General features: G+C 41.1%; 1 protein-coding gene across 7 annotated transcripts in view; it reads left to right on the top strand.

The window, feature by feature from the left end:
• Nucleotides 1-6,015: 6,015 nt before the first annotated feature.
• Nucleotides 6,016-27,312, top strand: part of SPHKAP (SPHK1 interactor, AKAP domain containing) — a 191,744-nt gene continuing 170,447 nt past the window's right edge. For 2 of the 7 annotated variants that reach the window (XM_059879150.1, XM_024981754.2), the window contains exon 1: nt 6,016-6,159. Coding sequence is in view for 3 of the 7 variants with exons in the window: in XM_059879147.1 (XP_059735130.1) it covers nt 6,661-6,692 (32 nt within the window). In the remaining 4 variants the exon portion in view is untranslated. Of the gene's footprint in view, nt 6,160-6,205; nt 6,693-27,312 lie in introns of those variants that run through there. The other 5 variants (XR_009492053.1, XR_009492054.1, XM_059879147.1 and 2 more) reach the window with 4 other exon arrangements.

The following is a 27,312-nucleotide window of genomic DNA, read 5'->3' as shown; positions in this document are numbered from 1 at the left end:
TATGATGTACAAAAATATCTTCCATTAATTCTTTCAGAACTTCATTGCTTAGTTTTTTTTTTTATTTTAAACAGGTGCAGTGATCACTGCAATTGCAAAGCACAAGAACATTCTTTATTTTGCAAATTAAGACTCTGAGTCTCAGGAATCAAGAGATTTATAGGACTTTGAATGCATATAGATGTTTTCTTTGTCTTTGAACAAGTATTATGCCTTAATGTGTAATATAAAAATTACACACTGAACCACTTCTCTACAACAGTGATCTTTTTTTCCCCTGATACTTTAACTTTTTCTTTTCTTTTACTTTATTTTTAAATGGAGAAATGTATATTGTGTTTGTTATATATCTTGGAATAAAAACCTCCGTGCTAGTAATCAGTACAGTCATTACAGATAGTGATGTAGACAGGAAGAGACTAAAAGGAGAGTGGGGGATGGGTACCTTCACTTTTGTACCCAACCCAGGATGCAGTGTTCTATAAATGTTCATTAGATCCTATCGGTTTATGATCTTGTTATGTCATTCTATATCCTTGATGATTTTCTGTCTAGTTGTTTTACCAGTTGTTGAGAAAAATGCCTAAAGTGTGCAACTATAAATGTAAATTTGTCTATTTCTCCTGTCTGTTCTACAAGTTTGTTGCTTCACATATTTTGCAGCTCTGTTGTTTTGCACATAGGCATTTAAAGAGCCTATGTCTTTTTAATAGATTGACTTCTTTTTTTTAGAAATAAATATAAATTTCTTTATTTCACTCCTTTGGTAGCTTTTTCAAAAATTTGTTTATTTTTTAATTAGAGGACAATTGCTTTATAGAATTTTGTGGTTTTCTGTCAAACCTCAACATGGATCAGCCATAGGTATACATACATCCCCTACCTCTCGAACCTCCCTTCCATCTCCCTCCCCACGCCCTCCCCCAGGATGATATAGAGCCCCTGTTTGAGTTTCCTGAGACATACAGCAAATTCCCATTGGCTATCTATTTTACATATGGTAGTGTAAGTTTCCATGTTACTCTCTCCATACATCTCACCCTCTCCTCCCCTTTCCCTGTGTCCATAAGTCTGTTTTCTAAGTCTGTTTCTCCACTGCTGTCCTGTCAATAAATTTTTCAGTACTCTCTTTCTAGATTCTGATATATGCATTAGTATATTTATCTATTTTTGACTCACTTCACTCATATAATAGGCTCTAGGTTCATCCACCTAATTAGAACTGACTCAAATGTGTTACTTTTTATGGCTAAGTAGTATCCCATTGTGTATAGGTACCACAATCTCTTTATCCATTCATCTCTCAATGGACATCTAGGTTGCGCCCATGTTCTAGCTATTGTAAATAGTGCTGCAATGAGCAATGAGATACATCTATCTTTTTCAACCCTGGTTTCCTCAGGGTATATGCCTAGGAGTGGGATTGCTGGGTCATATGCTGGTTTTATTCCTAGTTCTTTAAGGAATCTCCATACCATCTTCCATAGTGGCTGTATCAATTTACATTCCCACCAACAGTGCAAGAGCATTCCCTTTTCTTCACACTCTCTCCAGTATTTGTTTGTAGACTTTTTGATGATGGCCATTCTGACCGGTGTGAGGAATGTACTACCATCTCATTGTAGTTTTGATTTGCATTTCTCTAATAATGAGCGATATTGAGCATCTTTTCATGTGTTTGTTAGCCATTTGTATGTCTTCTTTGGAGAATGTCTGTTTAGGTCTTTCCCCCATCTTTTGATTGGGTTATTTGTTTTCCTGGTATTGAGTTGTATGAGATGCTTGTATATTTTGGAAATTAATCCTTTGTCAGTTCTTTCACTTGCTATTGTTTTCTCCCATTTTGAGGGCTGTCTTTTCACCTTGCTTATAGTTTCCTTCGCTGTGCAAAAGCTTTTAAGTTTAATCAGGTCCCACTTGTTTACTTTTGTTTTTATTTCCATTACTCTAGGAGGTGGGTCATAGAGGATCTTGCTTTGATTTATGTCACTGAGTGTTCTGCCTATATTTTCCTCTAAGAGTTTTATAGTTTCTGGTCTTACATTTAGGTCTTTAATCCATTTTGAGTTTATCTTTGTGTATGGTATTAGGAAGTGTTCTAATTTCATTCTTTTACATGTAGCTGTATAGTTTAGAAAGACTTCTTTATCACTGAGTAATCTCCCCCTCTGTGTCTAGTAATATTCTTTGCTCTGAGATCTACTGTATCTGATATTAATACAGCCACTCATGCTTTTGAATAATATTAGCACGATACACCTTTTTCCAACTTTCTTATATAGCTATATTTGAAATTAATTTCTTATATACAGCATATAATTGAATGTTTTAAATCCATTCTGCCAATTTTTGTCTTTTAATTGGTATTTAGATCATTGAAATTTCATGTAATCATTGATATGTGCATGCGTGCACGCTAAGTCGCATTAGTCATGTCAGACTCTTTGCTACCCCATCAACTGAAGCCCACCAGCTCCTCTGTCCATGGAATTCTCCAGGCAAGAACACTGGAGTGGGTAGCTGTGCCCTCCTTCAGGGGATCTCCCTGACCCAGGGATCAAACCTGGGTCTCCTGCATTGGCAGGCATGTTCTTTACCACTAGCACCACCTGGGAAGCCCAATCTTTGATATATTAGAGCTTAAAACTATTCTTTTGTATTTTTTTAAATTTGTTTTCTCTTTTTGTTTCTAATCTCTTTCTCTCTGCTGTCAGTTACTTATTTATTTCAGTTTTATTTACCCATAGTATTTTGAGCACATTTATTTGTATGGCTTTTTCTTAGTGATTTCCTTACATATTGCATTAAATACACATCACTTATTAAAGTCTTCTTTGGTATTAATTTTGGCTTCCCTGGTGACTCAGATGGTAATGAATCTGCCTACAATGCAAGAGACCCAGGTTCAACCCCTGGGTCAGGAAGATCTGGTGGAAAACAGAATGGCGACCTACCAGTTTGAACAAAGTGTAGAAAACTTATGACTCTTGTGTCCCTTTATTTTCTCCCCTTTACAATACCATTGTCTTAAATGTTTCCCTGCATATGCATCATTCAATGTTATAATTTTTGTTTTATTGTCAAACATGATTTAGCAAACCCAAGCGGAGAAAGGAAACCTATTGTTTTTTATCATACTACTGCTTACTGTGTATTGGATTTTTTCCCTAATATTCCAAGATTCCTTTCTTATAGTTTCTTTTCTATTTGGAGAACTTCTTTGGGCTTCCCTGGTAGCTCAGTCGGTAAAGAATCTGCCCCCAGGGCAGGAGACCCGGGTTCAATTCCTGGGTTGGGAAGATCCCCTGGAGAAGGAAATGGCAACTCACTCCAGTATTCTTGCCTGGAAAATCCTATAGACAGAGGAGCCTGGCGGGCTACCGTCCATGGGATTGCAAGAGTTGGACATGACTTAGGGACTAAACCACCACCACCAGCACTGATGACCAATTTTCTTAGTCTTCCGTCGTCTAAGAATGTCTTGATTTCACCTTCATTTCTGAAGAATATTTTTACTGGACACAGGATTTTGTGTTGATAGTTATTTTCCTCAGCAGTTTTAAAATGTTGTTGCACTTACTTCTTGCCTCCATGGTTTCTGACAAGAAATTTGCTATTGATTTGTACCATTTTTCCTTATGGGTGAGCTTCCCAGGTGTCTCTGGTAAGACAATGCAAGAGATACGGGTTTGATTCCTGGTCCAGGAAGATTCCCTGGAGAAGGGACCAGCTACCCACTCCAGTACTCTTGCCTGGAAAAATCCCATGGACAGAGGAGCCTGGCAGACTACAGTTTGGGTTGCAAAGAGTCAGACACAACTTAGTGACTGAACAAGAGCAACAACCCTTATAGATAAGGTGATGTTTCTCCACAATTGCTTTCAATATTTTGCCCTTGTCTTTAAGTTTTAGATGTTTGACTATGATATGTCTTTATGTAGATTTATTTATGTTTATTACATTGGGATTTTGCTCCACTTATTGAACTTATACTTTGAAGTCTTCTGCCAAATTTGGGGATATTTTTTCAACTCTTTTTCTTCACATGTTCTTGGGACTCTGTTTTTTTCCTTTCTTTTCTTAGAACATTTTCTCTCTTTTGTTCAGATTGGATAATTTACATTGCTCTATATTCCAGTTTCTTGATTTTCTCTTCTTTTCACTTTATTATGTTGTTAAAATCATTGTGTTATATTTTGATAACTATATTTTCCAGTTCTAAACGTTTCCATTTTTCTTTATGTATGTGTTCTATTTACCTGTAAGACTTCATTTCTTCTTTTATTCTTCCTTCTTGCCCTTCTTTCCTCCTTCCCGCACCTCTCTTTCCTTTTTCTATTTCTCCAATTTTTTTCAAGTGTGTTTGTAATCACTTATTGAAGCATTTTTATTATGGCTACTTTAAAGTCTTTGTCAGATAATTTGAGACCTCTTCGTTATCTTAATTTATTGATTTTTCAAAACCATTGTTTGAAATCTTCTTGTTCTTGGCAAGATGAGTAATTTTCGATTAAGCCTGTACATTTAGGGTATTATCTGGGAGACTGAATCTCATTTCTTTTTATAATGGGCATCTCTCAACAGTGCTCCTGCAGGACCCGGGGGCAAGTGGGGAAGTACAGCCTCATTACTGCCTGGGGGGAGGTGAGGGAAGTACGTCAGGGGATAGAATTCAGGGTGTCCTCATAACTTCCTTCAACACCTGAGAGGAAGGGTGTCCCCCTTGCTACTGGGCACAGACTGGGGCTTCAGGATGCTCCACTAAACCTCCATTGTGGTGTGTGTGGAGTGGTGTGAGTGCCCAGGTATCAATTTGCCTGTGGCTTCATTACTTCCAGGCAGTGGGGGAAGCCCTGACTCTCCACCATGGCTCCTCTTACACTCCTCCAGTGCCAAGTGGGAGGGGGACACATTGCTGCTATGTGGCAGCAATGTATAGGCTTCAGGGACACAAAGGCAGGGAGTAGGAGTTGATACATCCTTCCGGAGGTTAAAGTCCTGGCTCCCTATTCAGCTTTCACTGAGCCAACCTGGGCTGGGGGTTTGGGATGCCTCCTAAGAACCTAGAAACAGTAGAACAAATCTAGGGGCTACACTTGGCCTTTGATGGCATGGTTGAGAGGGACCACAGGATTTTTTTAATTTGATGTTCTGCCAGACAATTTTCTGTCTGCTGGGCTGTCCCCTTCTTGGTCCTTTGGCTAAAAAGAGGAGGCTTTTTTTTTTTTTTTTGTCTGCACTCATGGACAGTTCTGGTTTTGTTCAGCTGCTTCAGTTCCAAGTTTGCAACATAAGAGACAAAGCGTGGGGGGGAAATAGGAACTCAAGATCATGCCATTCCTTGAGTTTCAAGGTCTCTTGTTTGTCAGCCTTCTTCTGTCCAACTTTTGGTCTTCTTATGCTTGTTTTACAATCTCCGGAGCTTTTATCTGTAGCTACCAGGAGAAGGAGGGGCAAGGGCACGGCCTCCATCTTCCCCTTTGTCCTATGTGCTAAGTCGCTCAGTCGTGTCTGACTCTTTGTGAGCCCCCATGGACTGTAGCCCCCAGGCTTCTCTGTCCATGGGATTTTCCAGGCAGGAATACTGGAGTGGGTTCTCATCTCCTTCTCCAAGGACTCTTCCCTACCCAAAGATGGAACCCGCGTGTCTTATGTATCTTGCATTGGTAGGCGGGTTCTTTACCACTAGCGCCACCTGGGAAGCCAGGAAGTCCCATAGCTTTAATTTTTTTTTTTTTTTAATTTAATGAAACTAAAGCAGAATCAAGAGTACCTTCATCTTAACAGTCATTTGCAATCATCAGTGTCTTCCTTCTTAAGCGTCATTTTTTTGCTCAAGACACTGAAGCAGGCATTTACAGATTTGTGTGTGTGTGTGTGTGAGAGACAGCCCTTCCTTTCAGGGTCTGGTTGCTGGCCTCTGACGGATGACCACTGTCATAGTTTCTGAAATCTCTGCGCACACAGGCTTCTAACAGATGAGGTATGAGTGAGTCACAATTAAGCCAAATGAGTTCGGTGCAGAATTCTGAGAATCAAATCTAGCCCAGGTAAAGCCAAAAGCAGCTGGCAGATCAAAGAGCATTGCTCTGCGCGATGAACCATGACTTGGTAGAAGACAAACAGAACTAAAATTCAGGGAGACAGTTCAAAGGAATGGTGAGCGACCAGCGGGGGATGGGAGGCATGGCCAGGAGTTGAGCCTGAATGTGGCAAAGTGGATGAACAACTTCAGGGCTCAGACGGCTTTACCTCAGGGAGAGACGAGGGGACGGGATTGTGAGGCGGGGAGAGAGAAATTCTGTTGGAGTCACCTCAGCTGGGCGCCAGCAGAGGCAGGGAAAGCTCATTAGGCGCCTCTGGCTACCGAGACACGAGCTGCCTTGGAGGAGGGCAGAAGCTGGGTAGACCGCTTGGAGCTTTGGCCAAGCGCACTTGCAAGCTCAGAGGGGACGACTGGGAGGAGACTATTTGACGGCCGCGGGGTTCAACGCTTCCCTGCCAGGGAGGAGCGCGGCTCCGACCGCCCCGCGCCGCGGTGGTCTCAGCCCGCGCGCCGCGCGCCCGTCTCGGCGCTCTGGGAACCGGGTCCTAGCACCGCAGACTTCCCATCCCTCGCGCGCACTTTCCGTCTTGCCTCTCTCGACGCGCCCCCAGACAATGGATGGCAGCTCCCTGCTCTCCGCACCAAGGTAAGACCCGCTTTCCCCTCTGCCCAAGCTGACGCGCGTCAAACTCGGTTCTCAGCTCCGAGTCGCTCGCGAACTTGCCGTGGGGGCGCGGGGCTCCCCAGGACACCGAGGACTCGGAACTTACAGGAAGTCCGGCTGCGGGGGTGCGAGGAGCTTCGTGGTCCCTGTCAACTAGCCCGCGGGGAGCGCTGCTGGGTGAGCCTGCGCGCCGGAGCCGCACGGGGTGGGGGAGAGCTCGTGTCCGCCTCTAGGGCGGGGGCCCCGGGAAGCCAGGAGCCGGACTTTCTGCGGACCCGGCCCGGAGAGGTTTTGCGCCTTGAGGGGAGAGCGGTTCCAAGGTAGGGATGAAAACAGGAAGGGAATAGGACTGGGGTACAGCACCCCTACATCCCGTCCCTCCGGACCCCCTAGGCGAGTGTCTGCGGTGGCTGGTGGGGAGGTCGAGGTGGGCGCGATTGCCTCTAACTCCCGACCGGCCTAGACTGCGCCCGCCGGAGACCTGTACCAAAAAGGACCTCTGTCCGCCCCAGTCTCACCCGCCTCAGTTGCCCCCACACCTATTGCCAGGCTCCTTAGCATCTCTGGCCTCGAGCGTTCCCTGACTACCCCAGCCCTGGGATGCGCACGCCAGAAGGTGGGGGGGAGGCCACCTTAGGCGCTGCCCAGGTGGGGAACAACACGTTTTCCCTGGTGTGCGTTCCGTCCTGTCTCCTCGCTTTGCCGGTGCTCCGCGCTCGGTTCAGACTCAGTCCTTTGCGCATTTAGGAAACAGATTTTAGTATTTCTACCCGCGTAAACCCTAGGGGTGAATTGAGGCCGTCGCGCTGGTGGGGTTCCGCCAGCCAGGCAGGTGGGCTTTTGCGCTCTTTGTGCTCCGCGCGGAGCGTCCATCCCCTTGGAGGAGAGGATGCTGCTGCTCGCGGATGCAGGTGTCTCTCTGCCGCCCGCACAGCCCCACCTTTCCGAGGCAGAAGGGGCTTCGTGTGGACTATTTTGTCATCCCTTACTTCCTCATTTTCCCCAAGCAAACATCTAGGCAGCTTGCAGCCGAGTGTCAGGCTCTGGAATAGGTATTTGGAACTCGAATTCTTGGAGAGCACCTAAATCCACCATGCACTGGCTAAAGCAGACACGGAGCTGATACTATGTTGCCGAATAGCCGCGACGCGGGTGGGACTGGAGTCGGGGTGGATGGACACCGCTTTTCAAACGTGTTGAAGGCTGCCATCTAGAGACTTGAAGTGTTAATATTAGTAGGAAATAGAGCTTTTCCAACTCCACAGGCATTTCCTCGCAAACATCCCTTCCCTGGGGATTAGCAAAGGGCTCTTACAAAGGCTTCTAAGCCTAGCCTGAAGCTGCTCCAATATCTGTGGAGTCAAACACAGTCAAAGTACCACTAAGTCATTCCTTTCTATCCTAATGCACGAAAAGGACAATAAGAACCGCAGGAAGACTTTTTAAAGCTTAAAAGTATATATTGTCACTTAGTTTGGGTCAAAATGTGAAGCATTTTAAAATCGAACAAACTGGGTATTCACGTTCTACACCATCTGGTCTACTACCTAAGGTCTTTAGAATGGAAATAGTGAGCTGTGTGATTGCAACATTCCAATAAAATAGAGACATTTTTGATAGGAGATTGCTTGCTCTAAATCCAGTTTTGCTGATCAAAACAGTGGTGCTTGAATCAGAACTATATATCTATTAAACATCTGAAACATTTTCTAAAATATTAGAAATACTTTATACCAATAACTCCTTAAAATTATTTCTTCTGCACGATTGTAAAATGACCTTTTGAAGAGCAAATAAACTGCCATGAAATTACTCTGTATCTTGTAGTAGCCTGTAAAAATGTTAATATAGAATTAACACCAGCTTCAGGTATTAAACCTTTTGAATATTACTGCTTATTCGCCAAGATACAACATATTTCCACAAATCAGTGTGATAATTCAGCTATTTTCTGAGCATCCTTATTAATATAAAAATAGTTACGTTTAACCCTTATTTCACTTACTACAAGAAATACAATTTCTTTCTGCAATATTTAATTGGAAGTCATAGTGATATGCAAAAAATAAACTAGAATTTAAAAACTGTGTAGAAATTATATTCATTGTACCATTTCTCCACAAAACTTTGAAATTTAAATAATTGATGATTGGATACTCTACAAACTTTTCAAGAAAATGGAAATAAAGAGGAAAAATCAAATTGTTATAAATCAAGATTTGTGTTGTCTAAATCTGATATGTTTTCAGTATTTAATAAAATTAAGTTAATGATTATAAATCATTGATTCTCTTAGGAATTATAAAAGCAATTTGATGCTCCAACAATTGGATGGATAAAACAAAAAGATTTTTTAATATATCAAGTTAATTAAAGAATATATGTTTTGTGTGGGCCTTTAGATTTTAAAATGTTTAATGAATCAAAGATATAATTGATGAAATTTTTATCAAACAATATTCTGTAGAGATTGATCTTATTTGATTCATACACTGTAGAAATTTTGAAAGATGGTTTTTTTGAAAGGAATTGTTTATGTTTTTTTGAGTTATTACACTATATTACCTTACCTCTGTGAAAGCTCCAGCTAGTTTTTACTTTGAATATTTTAATCTTTAAATGTGCAATAAGTTATGTGGATTATATTACAGTTTTCTTAAAACCACTGTTTATTAAAGCTGGAAGGTGTCTCAAAGAAGGAAACTAAACTATGGAAACATGAAATGTTTCCATGTTAGTTATATAGTAGACCCAGAACCTAAGTGTTTTCTGATTAGTAATCCAGTTCAAGGAAAAAACAAACACACAAAATCTAAAAAACAAACAAAAAAAAATTTTTGTTTTTTTTTTTTAGCTCTAAAAGTTTAGGTAGAGATTCTTTCATCATATCTTTTACAAAAGGTTTATTTGATTTGCCAAGGCCACATAACTAGAATTTATGAAAACAGAATAGAATCCCAGAGTGACAAAATGCATTGTATTGCTGTAGCATGTTATACTACAATGCAGTAGTCACCTCTCACAGAAGGAAAGTTGATCTGACTTATATTGATTGGTAATACTTTGGCCACCTGATGAGAAGAACTAACTCATTTGAAAAGACCCTGATGCTGGGAAAGATTGAAGATGGGATTGGGGGTAGGAGGAGAAGGGGATGACAGAGGATGAGATGGTTGGATGGCATCACCGACTCAATGGACGTGAGTCTGAGTAAACTCCAGGAGTTGGTGATGGACAGGGAGGCCTGGCATGCTGCGGTCCATGGGGTTGCAAAGAGTCAGACACGACTGAGTGACTGAACAGAGCTGAACTGATTGTGTGGATGGTAGGGTTGAAAGTGGAAGTCACTCAGTCTGACTCTTTGCTACCCCATGGATTGTATAGCCTGCCAGTATCCTCTGTCCATGGAATTCTCCAGGCAAGAGTACTGGAGTGGGTAGCTGGTCCCTTCTCCAGGGTATCTTCCTAGCCCAGGGGAAGGGGATCTTCTCAACCCAGGAATTGAACCCAGGTCTCCCGCATTGCAGGTGAATTCTTTACTATCTGAGCCACCAGGGAAGCCCAAGAATACTGGAGTGCGTAGCCCATTCCTTCTCCATGGGATCTTCCAGACCCAGGGATAGAACCAGGGTCTCCTGCATTGCAGGCAGATTCTTTACCAGCTGTGCTACCAGGGAAGTGTGTGAATGGTCAAGTTGGTATTTTATTGTGTTATCTCATATATTCCCCTGGAGGAGGAAATGGCAAGCCACTCCAGTATTCTTGCCTGGGGAATTCTATGGACAGAGGAGCCTGGTGGGTTACAGTCTGTGGGATCACAGAGTTGGACACAACTGAGTGACTGAGAACTCCCATATATTAAATTATTTGATCATCACATCCATGTGAGTTAATTATAACAAATATAATTGCCTCCATGAATTTGTTGAAAAAAAATTGAAGTAAAAAGAAATTAAATGAAGAAAATAATTAGATTTAAATATTTATACAATAGTATATAAGAAAGCTGGATCATCTACAAGTTCTTCTGACTTGAAGTTCAGTTTCCTTTTTTGTATTGATTGAAAATTCACACATTATTTTAAATGGGGGTAGAGGAGAAGAGATCCCGGTGCACAGTTTGGACAAACTCTGATGTCATTAGAACACGTGGGGGCAGCCTAAAAGCCAAATCGTTGTTTAAAGCCAACAAATGCTGAAAATACCATTTTTGCAAACAGAAATAATTTGTCACCTTGACCATGTCTAAGCTTGAACTTCAAATTTAAGGAAGAAGCCTTCTTTTATTTTCTAAATTATTTGCATTTATACTAATTTTGTTCTTTTTGTTCTGTTTGGCTTACTGGATTCTATTTCAGTAATAATTTATTTTTATTGGAGTATAGGTGATTTACAATACTGTGTTAGCTTCAGGTATACAGCAAAGTGATTCAGGTATACATGCATGTATGTCCATTCTTTTTCAGATACTTTTCCCATTTAGGTTATTACAGAATATTGAGTTGAGTTCCTGTGCTGTATAGTAAGTCCTTGATGATTGTCTATTTATGTATACTAGCATGTGTATAGGAAGAAGGAAATGGCAACCCACTCCTGTATTCTTGCCTAGAGAATCCCGTGGACAGAGGAGCCTGGTGGGCCGCTATCCATAGGGTCTCACGGAGTCGGACAGGACTGAAGTGACTTAGCATGCATGCACGCATTGGAGAAGGAAATGGCAGCCCACTCCAATATTCTTGCCTGGAGAATCCCAGGGACAGAGCATAGTGGACTGCCTTCTATGGGATCTCACAGAGATGGACAGGACTGAAGGGACTTAGCAGCAGCAGCATGTGTATGTTAATCCCAGACTCCTAGTGTATCCCTCCCCCAACCCATGGTACTCTGAATGACAAAAACATTAAAGAAAGATGTTTGAAAAAATAGATATTTTAATTTAAATTTCCCATCAGTTCAGTTTGCCCAAGCCTAAGTTTAGCCTAGCAATATTTCACCAAAGCCCATCAGAATCAAAATTTTGTCTCCAAGAATGTTAGTACTAGAGGGGGAAAAAAAGCTGTTTTTTAAATGGAACCCCACTCAGTACTCTTGCCTGGAAAATCCCATGGATGGAGGAGCCTGGTAGGCTGCAGTCCATGGGGTCGCTAAGAGTCAGACACGACTGAGCGACCTCACTTTCACTTTTCACTTTCATGCATTGGAGAAGGAAATGGCAACCCACTCCAGTGTTCTTGCCTAGAGAATCCCAGGGATGGAGGAGCCTGGTGGGCTGCTGTCTATGGGGTCACAGAGCCGGACACAACTGAAGCGACTTAGCAGCAGCAGCAGCAGCAACAACCCAATGCTGTAAATGAAAGTCTTCCATTCAAATTCAAAACAAACAGAGAAATTTAAGAGTACCTTTACATTTCTGTTTTTTATTTATCAGAAACTCTTTAAAAAAGAATCCATCACTCTTAATAAATTGGGAATCAGGGACAAATACCAGGTTCTGTCTTAATCAAAATTTGAGATTATTCTCTAGACTGAAATGCATGTTCTTTATAAGATCAGGGCTGATGTGGCCATATCCCCTAATTTACAATTCTCAGGGAAGCACTGCTCAGGAGGTGCTGCTTCTTACGGAGAAAAAAAACTGTAAATTAGTAAGTCTTGGTGCTCAGGACTCAGATTCTATGTGGCCGAAGGGTAATAAACATCTGGAGAAGAGGTGGGAACTCTAAAGGCAGTTTCCCACAGAAACATTATTTTTAAAAGTCTTGAAACCCACCATTTATCCTGCATTTCACACCCCGACCCTTTTAGGGGCCCCTGATCTCCATCCCTTTGGTTCCTTTTGAAAAATATGTATCTGCTGCCAAATAATCAATTTGTAAATGAACTATTAGAGAATGTCTCATTCACAAAGGGTCCATTTGTCTAATATTTATTTGAATGGAGTTTTACTCTAATTAAAGCTTACAACTAAAAAGAATTGTAGGAAGAGGGAAAAAATGGTGTGTTTGACATTAGGAGACTATTGGGACATGTAGTACTTGGTTCTGTTCTGAAATTAATGGCTGTAACTGCGAAATTAATTGTTTGACTTGTTGATTCTCTACCTCCTCCTGTTTATAGTAATGCATACTCTACATATACTGATCTGAATCCCTCTCACTTCTAACCTTCTACAATGCCATGACCTTTATTGTACAGGACCTTTATTGGTGGCTTCCCTGGTGGCTCAGATGGTAAGTCTGTCTACAATGTGGGAGACACAGGTTCAATCCCTGGGTCGGGAAGATCCCCTGGAGAAGGAAATGGCAATGGAGGCTACAGTCCATGGGGTCAAAACGAGATGGACACGACTGAGTGACTTCACTTTCTTTCTTTCTTTTAGTGTATCATGTCTCAACTTGACATGATATGAATAAGATCATCCTCTTGAAATATACAGGCAAAATCAAGGCATTGAAAAAAGAATCAAAGCAACACTAATCCATTCAAAAAAAAGTCCAGCTCGGAGAATCAATGTTTGTTTTTAAATCCTTCCAAAAGGCTCACAGAAGGCAGAATAAAAGCTTACTTTTTTGTAAAGACTATAGATCCTGGTTCTACCACTTCCTACTTTTGTTGTCTTAGTTGTTGAATAGCCCACATAACTCAGACATTAAATCTACTTTGTCTGACATTAGCATAGCTATTCCAGCCTTCTTTTGGCTTACCATTTTCCATCTTTTTGCTTATAATCTATCTCTTCATATTTAAAATTGTTTCTTATAGACAGGGTATTGTCTCTTACTTTTATATTTTATCTGACAATCTTTTAATTGATATGCTTAAATTTAGATCATTCACATTATGATTCTAGATAGGGCTGTATTAAAAGCCACCAACTAAAGCAACAAAAGCAAAACTAAACGAGGTAACATCGAATTAAATAGCTTCTGCACAGCAAAGGAAACCATCGACAAATGAAAAGGCAAACATGGAATGAGCGAAAATATTTATGAATCATATATCTGATAAAAGATAATATCCAAAGTATATAAAAACTGATACAATTAAATAGCAAACAACAACAGCAACAAATCTAAACAATCTGGTTTTAAAACGGACAGAAAAACTGAATAAACATATTTTTCAAAGAAGATGTGCAAATGGAAAACAGGTACTTGAAAAAGTGCTCAACACACTTATTGTCATGGAAATACAAATCAAAGTCATAAATGAGCTTTCACCTCACATCTGTTAGAATGTTAGCTGTGCTCAATCGTGTCTAACTCTTTGCGACCCCGTGGACTGTAGCAGGCCAGACTCCTCTGTCCTTGAAATTCTCTAGGAAAGAACACTGGAGTGAGTAGCCATTTCCTTCTCCAGGGGATCTTGCCAACCCAAGGATCAATCCCAGGTCTCCTGCATTGCATGCAGATTCTTTACCATCTGAGCCACCAGGGAAGGCTCCTCTGTTAGAATGGCTATCATTAAAAAGGCAAGAGATAACAAATGGTAGTGAAGGTGTGGAGAAAAGGGAACCCTCTACACTGTTGGTAGAAAAGTAAATTGGTGCAGCCACCATGAAAAACTGTATGGAGATTCCTCCAAAAATTGAAAGTAGAATGACCATTTGAGCCAGCCATCTCGTTTTAGGTGACGATAAAAAGAGAGAATACGTGGTGGGGTGGTGGGTGGAGAGAGAAAAAAAGAAAGCAGGATCTTGAAGAGATACCTGCATTCTAGTGTTCATCGCAGCATTACACACAATAGACAATGTATGTAAACAGCCTAAGTGTTCATCAACAGTGAATGAGTAAGTGAATATTTATATGCATGAAGTGTAAAAGTGTTTGTCACTCAGTCATGTCTGACTCTTTGTGACCCCTTGGGCTGTGGCAGATACATGGATATTATTTAGCCGTGAGAGAGATGGAAAGCCCCTTTTTTGGATTTGGAATGAAAACTGACTTTTACCAGTCCTGTGACCACTGCTGAGTTTTCCAAATTTGCTGACATACTGAGTGCAGCACTTTAACAGTATATACCTTCGAATTGTAATATACTACGTCACATCCAGTGTAAGGGTCTTATAATTATATGTCCAAATTGTCTTCTCTGATCCTGTGTGCCACTGTCCTATATTTTATTTTTATTTCTGTTATAGACACTATTTAATGCTACTATGTTTGCTTTAAAAAGTTGGATATTTTAGAAAATTAAAAATAAGAAGAAATAGATTTTATTTTACCCTCATTTATTCAGTTTCTGACACTTCATCTGTATAGAGGCAAGCTTCTCTGTCTTGTATATTCTTTCTGTCTATAGAACTCCCTTTCACATCGCTATCATGCAGGTCTGCTGGCAGTGAATCCTCTCAGTTTTTGTTTATCTAAAGTGTCTATTTTTCCTTTACTTTTCGAATCATACATTTTATGAGTATAGAGTCCTGGGTTGAAAAAAATTTCTTTTTATTGTTTTAAAGATGTCATTCCTTTGTATTTGGGCTTCTATGGTTTCTGCCAAGAAACTGTTTTCATTCTTATTTTTATTCATTTCTATGTCACGTGTGTTTTTTCCCCTGCCTGTCTTCCACATTTTCTTTTGTCTCTTGTTTGGAGCAGTTTTAATGTGATATGCCAAGGACTGAGTATATATGTTTGTGTGTGTGTGTGTGTGTGTGTGTGTGTATTGTATTTATCGTGCTTGGTATTCTCTGAGATTCTTGCTGTGGTTTGGTGTCTGATTATTAATTCTGAAAATATTAAGTTAAAATTGTAATAGGCTGGTTTGGTATGTTGCTTTATCACTTGGAAGAGCATTTTTACCTTGCCTTTTCACGTGGCTTATAATATTTTTACTGAAACCCAGATACCTTGGTAGGATAACATTTCCCCAAGTGGAAACTGGAAGTCAGTGCTACTATTTAATGCACGTGTAAAAGAATACACTTAGGCTTAGAGAGGTTAAATGACTCACCCAAGGTCAGTCAACTAGTGAGTGACAGATGCCAAACTTCACCCTTGGTTTTTACACTCCAAATCTTATGTTGTCTGACTATATCACTGTTACTCTCTACTTCCTAATGCATGTACATTCCCACTCTGGAGGCCTCCAGGACACTTACTGATGCCACATGGCTTCATTTATTTCAGACATTTTTGACCTCCTATCCCCAAGAAAGTTACTGAAGCATGCATAATGATGAGTGAGAAATGGTTCTTGCCCTTCATAAAAGTCACCAAGTAGTTTTAAAATGTCATTATTTTTTCTGAATGCCTTTTGATTCCATCTTTTTCAACATATGGGCTCTGAATCAAAAGCAGCTGCATGGACAGGTGGACACTCAAAGAAATTTTGAGTCAGCCATAAGAAAGCAATGGAAACCTAGAGCATGATGGAGTAAAAAATTAAGACATTAATTTAAAAGTTTGTATCTGTATCCAGCGGAGTCTAAAAATTCAGACATTAACACCTCTATCTGAAAACCATGCTGCATTCCTGCTTGAGATAGAAAAAGTGGCATATCCAAACAAATGGCTTGAGAGAACTTCTCTTGGGAAAAAATAGCATACAGACCAGTGTACTTTTTATTCCTTTCATTTTAAATACATATTATTGATATCTTGAAATAATTAACAGAAATTCTTAGAGTATCCATGGCTTTTGAAATAAAAGTTAGTCTTTAGAAATGTAAATATATGGGAATTCCGTGGCAGTCCTGCAGTTAAGAGTTCCTGATCAGGGAACTAAGATCCCTTGCAGTATGGCCAACAATTTTTTAAAATGTCAAGATATTATTTTCATTTTCTATGTTAATTCGGCAAATTGCTATAAAATCAGTAGATTAGCACACAAATATATTATTTTATAATTCTGTATGTTGGAAATCTGACGTGGGCCACACTGGGATAAAATCAAAGTGTTAGCAGGGTTGCATTGTTTTCTGGAATGTTTCAGTTCAGTTCAGTCACTCAGTCGTGTCTGACTCTTTGTGACCTCATGGACTGCAGCACACCAGGCTTCCCTGTCCATCACCAACTCCCAGAGCTTACTCAAACTCATGTCCATTGAGTCGGTGATGCCATCCAACCGTCTCATCCTCTGTCTTCCTTGTCTCCTCCTGCCTTCAATCTTTCACAGCATCAGAGTCTTTTCCAATGAGTCAGTTCTTCGCATCAGGTGCCCAGAATATTGGAGTTCCAGCTTCAGTATCTGGAAGGTTTGCTGCTGCTGCTGCTGCTGCTGCGTCACTCCAGTCGTGTCCGACTCTGTGCGACCCCATAGACGGCAGCCCACCAGCCTTCCCGTCCCTGGGATTCTCCAGGCAAGAACACTGGAGTGGGTTGCCATTTCCTTCTCCAGTGCATGAAAGTGAAAAGTGAAAGTGAAGTCGCTCAGTCATGTCTGACTCTAGCGACCCCATGGACTGCAGCCTACCAGGCTCCTCCATCCATGGGATTTTCTAGGCAAAAGTACTGGAGTGGGTTGCCATTGCCTTCTCCATCTGGAAGGTTTAGGAGGAATCTATTTCCTTGTGTTTTCCAACTTCAGGAAACTGCTGGAAGTCCTTGCCTCATGACTGCCTTCCTCTGTCTTCAAAGTCAGCAATGGTGGATTGAGTTCTTACGTCTCATTCTTCTAACTTCTGACCTCCTTTTCAGCCTCTCTTTTCCACTTTTGAAACCTTGTGATTACATTGGATCCACCCAGACAATCCAGGATAATGTCCGTATATCAAGGTCATGGATTAATAACCTTAATGCCATCTAGAATCTTGATTCTGTTTTGCCATGTAACAATATTCCTAGGTAGTGGGGATTTGAACATGACCATCTTTTTAGGCCCAGTGTTCTGTCTATCATGAGCATTAATTTAACTAAAAAAAAATGTATCCTGCTGGCTTTCAAATTGCACTTGAGAGGCTACTAGGAGTAATTTCTCTTTCCCTCTTTCCCTCTCTCCTCATCCTCCTTCTTTATTAAATAAAGGGGAAGAGTGATAGGACTGTTTGTTCCTCCACTGCAATATGCAATCCATTCAGTGCGGCCAAAGTGAAACAACCACCCAATTCCAGAATCTTATTCAATAACGTAAGGCCAGATTGGGGTGTACTTGAAGACCTAATAGAATTCGCTCGTTGGCACATCTCTTTATAGCAATGGTCATTAGTGAGAGTCAGGAAATATTTCCGATTGTGTTCCTAAGCATAAAGCCAGGTTGTCCTTGCTTGTCTCCTTTGTACAAGATATGATCTCATGATTTGCTTGAGCCAATGCAAGGTGGGGCTTCCCTCGTAGCTCAGTTGGTAAAGAATCTGCCTGCAATGCAGGAGACCCCAGTTTGATTCCTGGGTCGGGAAGATCCGCTGGAGAAGGGCTAGGCTACCCACTCCAGTATACTTCGGCTTCCCTTGTGGCTCAGATGGTAAAGAATCTGCCTGCAATGCAGGAAACCTGAGTTCAATCCTTGGGTTGGGAAGATCCCCTGGAGAAGGGAAAGGCTACCCACTCCAGTATTCTGGCCTGGAGAATTCCATGGACTGTATAGTTCATGGGGTTGCAAAGAGTTGGACACGACTGAGCAACTTTCACTTCATTTCACTTCAATGCAAGGTGTGCAGAAGAGACATGTGTCTCATCCAGGTGGACGTGTTAAAGGGCCCATATATGATTTTGTTTCACTTCTGCTTTCTGCCATGCTACATAACAGTTCACATAGTGGCTGCTCCATCAGCCTGAGTTTCAGAAGGAGCACAGTGTAGAACACAGCCCCCATTAAATCATACTGGCCACGTAGGATAAGCAAGAATTAGATCTTTGTCATTTTAACCCCCTGAGATTTTGGAGTTGTTTAATAATGCAGCATCACCCAACCCACTATGTCTGACCCTGCCACCTTTGGGGTTGGAATGGTAGGTGGTCCGGTGGGTGGGTGGTTCGCTTGTGAAGGTTTTCAAAGGATCTCACAGGTTCTTGTCTTGTTCTGAACTTCAAAAGATCCTCATCACTACCTAACGGCATACTCTTGGTGTAGTGATACAAGGATAGGGTTGGAGAAAGGGAGGAATGGAATTCACCTTAACTAATTCATGAAGCAGTCAGGAACCAGGTCCTTTGGACCAGCCCCACGTAATGACAATAAATACAGTGTGGCCTGTAGGTCTCCCATCCTAAGGACATGGCGTGTGAACTAGGAGTCTCACTCATCCTGATGTCAGTTCACACCCTTCCCATTTCACAATCTCACACAGCTGCTGCTTTTTAGGACATAGTAGTGCATCATATTGGAGAAGGCAATGGCACCCCACCCCAGTACTCTTGCCTGGAAAATCCCATGGGCGGAGGAGCCTGGTAGGCTGCAGTCCATGGGGTCGCTAAGAGTAGAAAACCTCTGACTGACTTCACCTTCACTTTTCACTTTCATGCATTGGAGAAGGAAATGGCAACCCACTCCAGTGTTCTTGCCTGGAGAATCCCAGGGACAAGGATTCTGGTGGGCTGCCATCTATGGGGTCGCACAGAGTCGGACACGACTGAAGCGACTTAGCAGCAGCAGCAGTGCATCATATGGGATTCTCAGGTGGCTCAGTGGTAAAGAATCTGCCTGTCAATGTAGCAGATGTGGGTTCAATTCCTGGGTTGGGAAGATCCCCTGGAGAAGGAAATGCAACCCACTCCAGTATTCTTGTCTGAAAAGTCCCATGGACAGAGGAGCCTGGCAGGCTAGTGTCCATGGGGTCACAAAGAGTGGGACATGATTTAGTGACTGAACAACAACTGCATCGTGTACACATTTAACTCATGCAAATTCAATACTACATGTTCATTTTCCTTTTTCATTCTCTCATTTCTCTGTCTCTCTTTCTTTTTTAAAAATATGGTAGTTCAGTTCAGTTCAGTTCTGTCGCTCAGTCATGTCTGACTCTTTGCAACCCCATGGACTACAGCACGCCAGGCTTCCCTGTCCATCACCAACTCCCAGAGCTTGCTCAAACTCACGTCCATCTAGTCAGTGATGCCATTCAACCATCTTATCCTCTGTTGTCCCCTTTTCCTCCTGCCTTCAATCTTGCCCATCATCAGGGTCTTTTCCAATGAGTCAGTTCTTCGCATCAGGTAGCCAAAGTATTGGAGTTTCAGCTTCAGCATCAGTCCTTCCAATGAATATTCAGGGTTGATTTCCATTAGGATTGACTGATTTAATCTCCTTGCAGTCCAAGGGACTCTCAAGAGTCTTTGCTGGAGAAGGGAATGGCAAACCATTTCAGTATTCTTGGTTTGCGAACCCCATGAACAATATGAAAAGGCAAAAAAAAAAAATATGGTAAGCTTATGTTAACTTGTATTTCTGTCACATTGCACATTTCTATATAGCATACACACACTAAAAAAAACCACTTTATTAGGCTTTTTTTTTTTTTGTGCAAAATCTAACATGCCATGATTTATAAGCTTCTTAAAGGATTTTCAAAGGTTATTTTTACTCCACACAATTTTCAAGATAGTCTATGACATTAGACCTGAAATCCCACATTAGCTGCTTCTCTGCTTCCCAGTGGTTGTCAAAACACTTTGATTTTGGTAACCTGTCACCGCAAGAAGAGGATGACTGGAAAGTTAATCAGGCAGCACTCTCTCCTGGCTCCTTCACAGTCCTGGGATGGAGCAAGACCCAGTTCCTGCCCTCATTGCATTTCATCTTGGTGGCAGTTGAACTTTGTGAGGAAGGAGACATGCTGGGAAATTGACACACAGCACCCAGTGACTAGATCCTCTTCATTTCCTGAGGGACCTCTCAGGCTAGCCAAACTGATCAGTTCTCTTCCTGATTCTGAGTGCATTGACCTGAGGGAGAGGTGACCCCTAACTTCTTCAAACAAGTTTTCCCTAATGAGAAACTTAGCTAAAATACAGACCTTTTGAAATTCTGTGCTGAGAAAGTGGAGCCCTCTGAGAATGGGATGTTGTAGCTATAAAGATGTTGATAACTGCCACTTTGCTCAACTCTTTTCCTTTACAGATTAAAAAACGGAATTCAGGAAAAGTTAAATGAATTAATCAAATTATACAAATGTTGATATTTATAGATGTGTGTGTGCCTGCTTAGTCACATCCGACTCTCTGAGACCCCATGGATTCTAGCCTACCAGGCTTCTCTGTCCCTGGGATTTCCTAGGCAAGAATACTGGAGTGGGTTGCCATTTCCTTCTCCAGGGAATCTTCCTGACCCAGGGATCAAACCCAAGTATCCTGAATCTTCTGCATTGGCAGGCGAATTCTTGACCACTGAGCCACTTGGGAGAGTCAAGGAGCCAAGAATGAATCCCTAACTAAGCTCCTGATTCCTATGCTTATCACTGCACTTGATTTATTTAAAATAATAATAATAATCAACTCCAAAACGTAGTTGGAAGCTCTTGGCATTTTCCATTACTACAGAACTTGTCAATCACCTGTGTCTAAATACCTTTCTTATTTTTCCTTAAAAAACAATGTTTTTATGATTGCTTATGTCTCCATTTCACTTCAGCTGCCAGTAATGCCAGAAACAAATCAAAAGTTTAATTATAACAGCAATTTAGGAGTTTATAACTTAAATATCTATGCCGTTTTTAACCATGATACTGACCACTTGTCATAATGTCTATTTTCCTTAGCCCTAAGTTTTAAACTATGTCTGATCATTTTATTCTACATACATTTTCTGTGTGTGCCCATGCCTGCTCAGCTGTGTCCAGCTCTTTGTGACCCCATGGACTGTAGTCCGCCCAGGCTCCTCTGTCCATGGGATTTCCCAGGCAAGAATGCTGGAGTGGGTTGCCATTTCCTACTCCAGGGGATCTTCCCAACTCAGGAATTGAACCCACGTCTGCTGCATTGACAGGCGGATTCTTTACTACTGTACCACCTGGGAAGCCCATGTTTTCTGTTAGTTGTCATATATTTTTAGTGGAACAAGATGGAATACACATCATTAAACCAATCATGCAGTCAATTGATTTCTTTATAAGCAATGCAAAAGAATAATGTTCCTGCATATTAGAGGAATTAAATTGATCTGTGGCAAGTTGGAACTCATATGAATCAATGGCCTATACATAATTAAACCTACCTTAAAGACAGACTTACGTATGTGAAATGTTATAAGCAATTCCTACAAAATGATTATTAGATGATTAACATTAAAGCAAAACCAACTGTTTTAGAATAAATAAAAAATAAAATGTGAAAGCTTTGTGAAACATAATTCTCAATTATTTATTAAACATGATGTTATGATTGTTTAGTCACTAAGTCGTGTCTGACTCTTGCAGCCCCATGGACTGTAGCCCACCAGGCTCCTCTGTCCATGGGATTCTCCAGGCAATAATACTGGAGTGGGTTGCCATTTCCTTCTCCAGGGGATCTTCCCAATCCAGGGATTGAACCTGGGTCTCCTGCATTGCAGGAAGATTGTTTACCAACTGAGCTGTGAGGGAAGCCCAAATATGATGTTACACATCAATTTAAATGTATGTGCGTAAGTAATGAATTTCAATTTGTATCAAGGATATTAATAGCTAAAAGTGCTATTTTTGGTTTGTACGTTTTATATTTTAGAGTACTTTGCTCAGGGATTAAAATGCATTAAATAAAATAATAAGAATTTTAAAATACTTTTGCTTTGAAAGATACAAGGAGAATTGATAATTTTCTCACATACTTCAGTATTAACATAAGTTAAACAACATACTTAGTTGCTTCTCTTGTAAAAATTTATAATTTTTAACATAAAAAGAACATAATAAGACTTCAATAAATGACTTTTGATGCCTTATGCCTATAAATAGATTGATCTGTTCAATTACAATTTGAGGAACTGACTCTTCCACTTAATTTATGAAGACAAATAATTTATCTGGTTAATTCAAAACAAAAATCATATAAAAATCAAAGACTGATTGGAAACATTTTTTTCTAAGTGAAATATTGGCTCCATCTAATGTGCTCATTGCTGACTCATACACTCAGTATAACCTGATGATTTTTACCTCTTATTTAACTTTTTTTCTGAATAAATCAACGATGCTTCAAAATAGCAATTAAAAATGCATGCCCTTTACTTGTGTAATTATCAACGGTCAGTGATCTGACCTGACATTCTGTTCAACTGTTAGTCTTCCTCCCTTGCAATAATGGATAAAATATGATGACTTCATCAGAATCAGGTCATTTGGATAATGAGCTGCACTTTCATCACTTGAATCACTGTAAAAGAAGTGTCCAGAGAAAAGATTCGTGATCCAGAGAACTTGTCATCTAGAGAAGCTTTTACCCTAACCCTAGTCACCCTCAGGCCTTTTAGACTGTAGTCAGTCTTTATGAAGGAGAGCGATATGCACACACTGCTAATGACGATGATATTTTCCTCAGTATTTTTACTGATTTTCATATTTTTCCATAATTACAGATAACAACATTTATAAAGAATGAATCCGAAAAGGTGAGATGTCTTACGAGTTTTAAGCTTGTAGATTATATGGAACTGGTGTGGATGTTTGGCAATGGAGGGGAAAAAAGTAAGAGGGAGGGTTTACTTTTTACTTGATAGGAAAGAATGAACTCTAATGACTTCAAAGCCATCTTCATCATGTGAGGACAATTGGAACCTGTAAAAGGTCACATAAATTTCCTACAGTGAAGATTCAGTTCAGTTCAGTCGCTCAGTTGTGTCCGACTCTTTGCCACCCCATGAATCGCAGCACGCCAGGCCTCCCTGTCCATCACCAACTCCCGGAGTTCACCCAGACTCACGTCCATCGAGTGGGTGATGCCATCCAGCCATCTCATCCTCTGTCGTCCCCTTCTCCTCCTGCCCCCAGTCCCTCCCAGCATCAGAGTCTTTTCCAATGAGTCAACTTTTCGCATGAGGTTGCCAAAGTACTGGAGTTTCAGCTTTAGCATCATTTCTTCCAAAGAACACCCAGGGCAGTGAAGATTGAACGCTACTAAATAGTGGACAAAATTAACCAGTTTGATTGGAAATGTATCTTTAAGAAGAATAACGTTTATATTTCAAAATTATTTCACTCTATTGATGTTTTAAAAATAAAAAATAAGCATGAATTATGTAATAATCAAATAATGGGGCTTCCCTGGTGGTTCAGTGGTAAAGAATCCGCCTGCCAATGCAGGAGACGTGGATTTGATCCCTGGTCCCGGAAGATCCCACATGCCATAAGGCAACTAAGCCTGTGCACCACAACTATCGAGCTTGTGCTCTGGAGCTTAGGAGCCCTGACTGCTGAAGCAGAGAACCTTAGAACTCCTGCTTAACAGTAAGAGAAGCCACTGCATTGAGCAGCTTGTGCACTGCAACTAGAGAGTAGCCCCCACCTCTAAAACCCACACATCGAGACCCAGCACAGCCAAAAGTAAATGAATAATGGAATCAATAATGTAAAAAAAATTTAAAATGAACAAATAATGAATTTGGTATTAATTAGATTGGAAGATCATAATTTTTCCTTGAAAATTGTGTGCTAACATGGCGCATAAAGAATAAAGAAGTCAGTTCTGTAAATATATTCAAGAGCCTCATAAGTTTTGCCAGTTGTTCCTTTACTTCTTTGATTCTCAGATCAGTGCCTTGTGAAATGTCTATCATGTCATCATGATGACATGATAGACGTGTCTGATCTTCTCTTCTTCCAATTTTAACTGATCTTAATTCAGACAGACTCTCATTTATCAACAGTTTGACCTGTGATAACGAGTTCTCCTCATCATTTTCTTCTCTTTCCTGAAGTTCTGCATTTTCTGCAAGATTTTTCACCTTAATTTATGAACATTTTATTTAAATAAAACTGCTGCTGCTGCTGCTGCTGCTAAGTCACTTCAGTCGTGTCCGACTCTGTGTGACCCCATAGACAGCAGCCCACCAGGCTACCCCGTCCCTGGGATTCTCCAGGCAAGAATACTGGAGTGGGTTGCCATTTCCTTCTCCAATGCATGAAAGTGAAAAGTGAAACTGAAGTCGCTCAGTCGTGTCCAACTCTTAGCGACTCCATGGACTGCGGCCCACCAGGGTCCTCTCCGTCCATGGAATTTTCCAGGCAAGAGTACTTGAGTGGGGTGCCATTGCCTTCTCCAAATAAAACTGATGACCTCTTAAATCATCAACAGGCAACTGCCAAAGATATTGATGCCATGGGCAGAGATAAACACTCAAGTTTGGTTGGGAGGAATCCTCACTGGAGACTAATTGGGAGCTGTCAGTCTATTAGTTAATTAAGTGTTTGCTTTTTTTGTACAATCTTTTAATTACAAAGACTGGAACATGAATAACAAGGACATCTGATGTTTAGGAGGACAATTTCCAATGATTTTAAATTTACCAGATTTTCTCAAATGAAGGCACTGCTGAAAATCTTTTTCATTTTCCCAAACATTTTCTTACAGATGAGTGAATTATCTAATGAAGCAATGCAGATACAATTGACTGTTTCAAAAACCTATCCTTCTGGGAAATTATCCACTATTTTTAAGACTGCAGAAGTCTTTCTGTTTCCAAAATATCTCACAGTTATTAGTCCTTTTTTAATGCACAGGTATTCATTTGAATTGAATAAATGAAAAGCACCAAAAGGTGTTGCAGGATAAATGTCAGTCTGCTTCTTTACTCTTTCTGTAAGACCACCGTGTTGATCAAAGTCTAAAAGCAACAAGTAGACCAACAGGATTAAAACCATGTGGTGGGTCTTTAGACAGTGTCTGTGGTGACCGGGATCTTGGTGAAACAGTTTCATGTCTAATCCTTCATAGTCACCGAGTGAGTAAGTGAGTGAAAGTCGCTCAGTTGTGTCTGACTCTTTGCAACCCCATGGACTCTATAGTCCATGGAATTCTCCAGGCCAGAATACTGGAGTGGGTAACCTTTCCCTTCTCCAGGGGATCTTCTCAACCCAGGGATCAAATCCAGGTCTCCTGCATTGCAGGCAGATTCTTTACCAGCTGAGCCACAAGGGAAGCCCATAGTCTCTGAATGCCCCTATAATAGGTCTCTTTATACTTCTGAGGAGGGGAAAAAAAAAAACCAAAAAACAAGTCCTACCACATAAAGAAGCCCTTGTTTGTTACTTGCTCAGTCATGTCTGACTCTGCAACCCGATGAACTGAGCCGGGCAGGCTCTTCTGTCCATGGGGTTTTCCAGGCGTGAATACTGGAATGGGTTACCATTTCCTCCTCCAGGGGATCTTCCCAACTCAGGGATCAAACGTGGGTCTCCTGTGTTGGCAGGCGGATTTTTTACCAGGGATTCTTAGGCAGATTCTGAGCCACCAGGGAAGCCCAATTTATGAAGAGTTAAGGTCAAATGTAAGACATAAACCTTTAAAAACAAAATACATTTACTCATGTATTTATTCAGTACAAATATTGACCCCTTGCTGCTGTTGTTGTTGTTTATCCACTAAGTCAGGTCTGAATTTTTTGCGACCCCGTGGACTGTAGCCCACCAGGCTCCTCTGTCCATGGGATTTCCCAGGCAAGAATACTGGAGTGGATTGCCATTTCTTTCTCCAGGAGATCTTCCTGACCCAGGGATTGAATTCACATCTTCTGCATTGCAGGCAGGTTCTTTACCACTGAGCAACCAAGGAGGCCTTACTTTATGTCAAATAATGTCATCTAGATATGCACTAAGGAACACAATTAGATGTAGCTCCATTGTCATGGAAGTTCAGCACCAATGGGACAGAAAGACTTTAGTCAGAGGCAGTTTGCAAAATTAGATGTCATGAGGATTTGTGCTTCTAGAGGACATATATCCTGAATCCTTTTTTTTTTTTTTTTTCTATTGACTCATTGATGGGTGAAATCCCTGTGACACATGACAATTTAACTGCCAACTATCTGAAGCAAAAATGGCATTGTTTCTGGATTGGACCTACAGTGAAGTTTTCCCCAGACTCCCTTTACTAACTCAGATGCCTCTAAGTATGACCTCACCAAGCATTTGTTCTTGTTCATAATATTATTCACTTGATGGCTGCCTTCTCCACTCACTTCAAGTTAGTTAAAACCAGATACTATGTTTAATTTCAGTCATTATTGTGTTGGCAGTGCCTTATATGGAGAAGGCAACGGCAACCCACTCCAGTACTCTTGCCTGGCAAATCCCATGGACAGAGGAGCCTGGTAGGCTGCAGTCCATGGGGTCACTAAGAGTCGGGCACGACTGAGCGATTTCACTTTCACTTTTCACTTTCATGCATTGGAGAAGGAAATGGCAGCCTACTCCAGTATTCTTGCCTGGAGAATCCCAGGGACAGAGGAGCCTAGTGGGTTGCCATCTATGGGGTCGCACAGAGTCGGACACGACTGAAGCGACTTAGCAGCAGCAGCAGCAGCAGCAGCAGCAGCAGTGCCTTATATAGTATTTGGCACCATGTCAGTTCTGATAAATTATTTAGATGAACTAATTAAACACACATGTTTCCTGATAATTTTTGAGCCGAGAATTTGTTGTTCAAGCACAAAACTGTATCTGACTCTTTGTGACCCCCTGGGGTGCAGCATGCCAGGCTCCTCTGTCCTCCGCTGTCTCCCAAAGTTTGCTCAAATTCATGTCCATTGAGTCAGTAAT

Source organism: Bos taurus, chromosome 2, assembly GCF_002263795.3.
Source record: "Bos taurus isolate L1 Dominette 01449 registration number 42190680 breed Hereford chromosome 2, ARS-UCD2.0, whole genome shotgun sequence".
NCBI lineage: Eukaryota > Metazoa > Chordata > Mammalia > Artiodactyla > Bovidae > Bos > Bos taurus.
The sequence above is the reverse complement of the archived record's forward strand: the minus strand, read 5'-3'. Positions and strand labels throughout refer to the sequence as shown.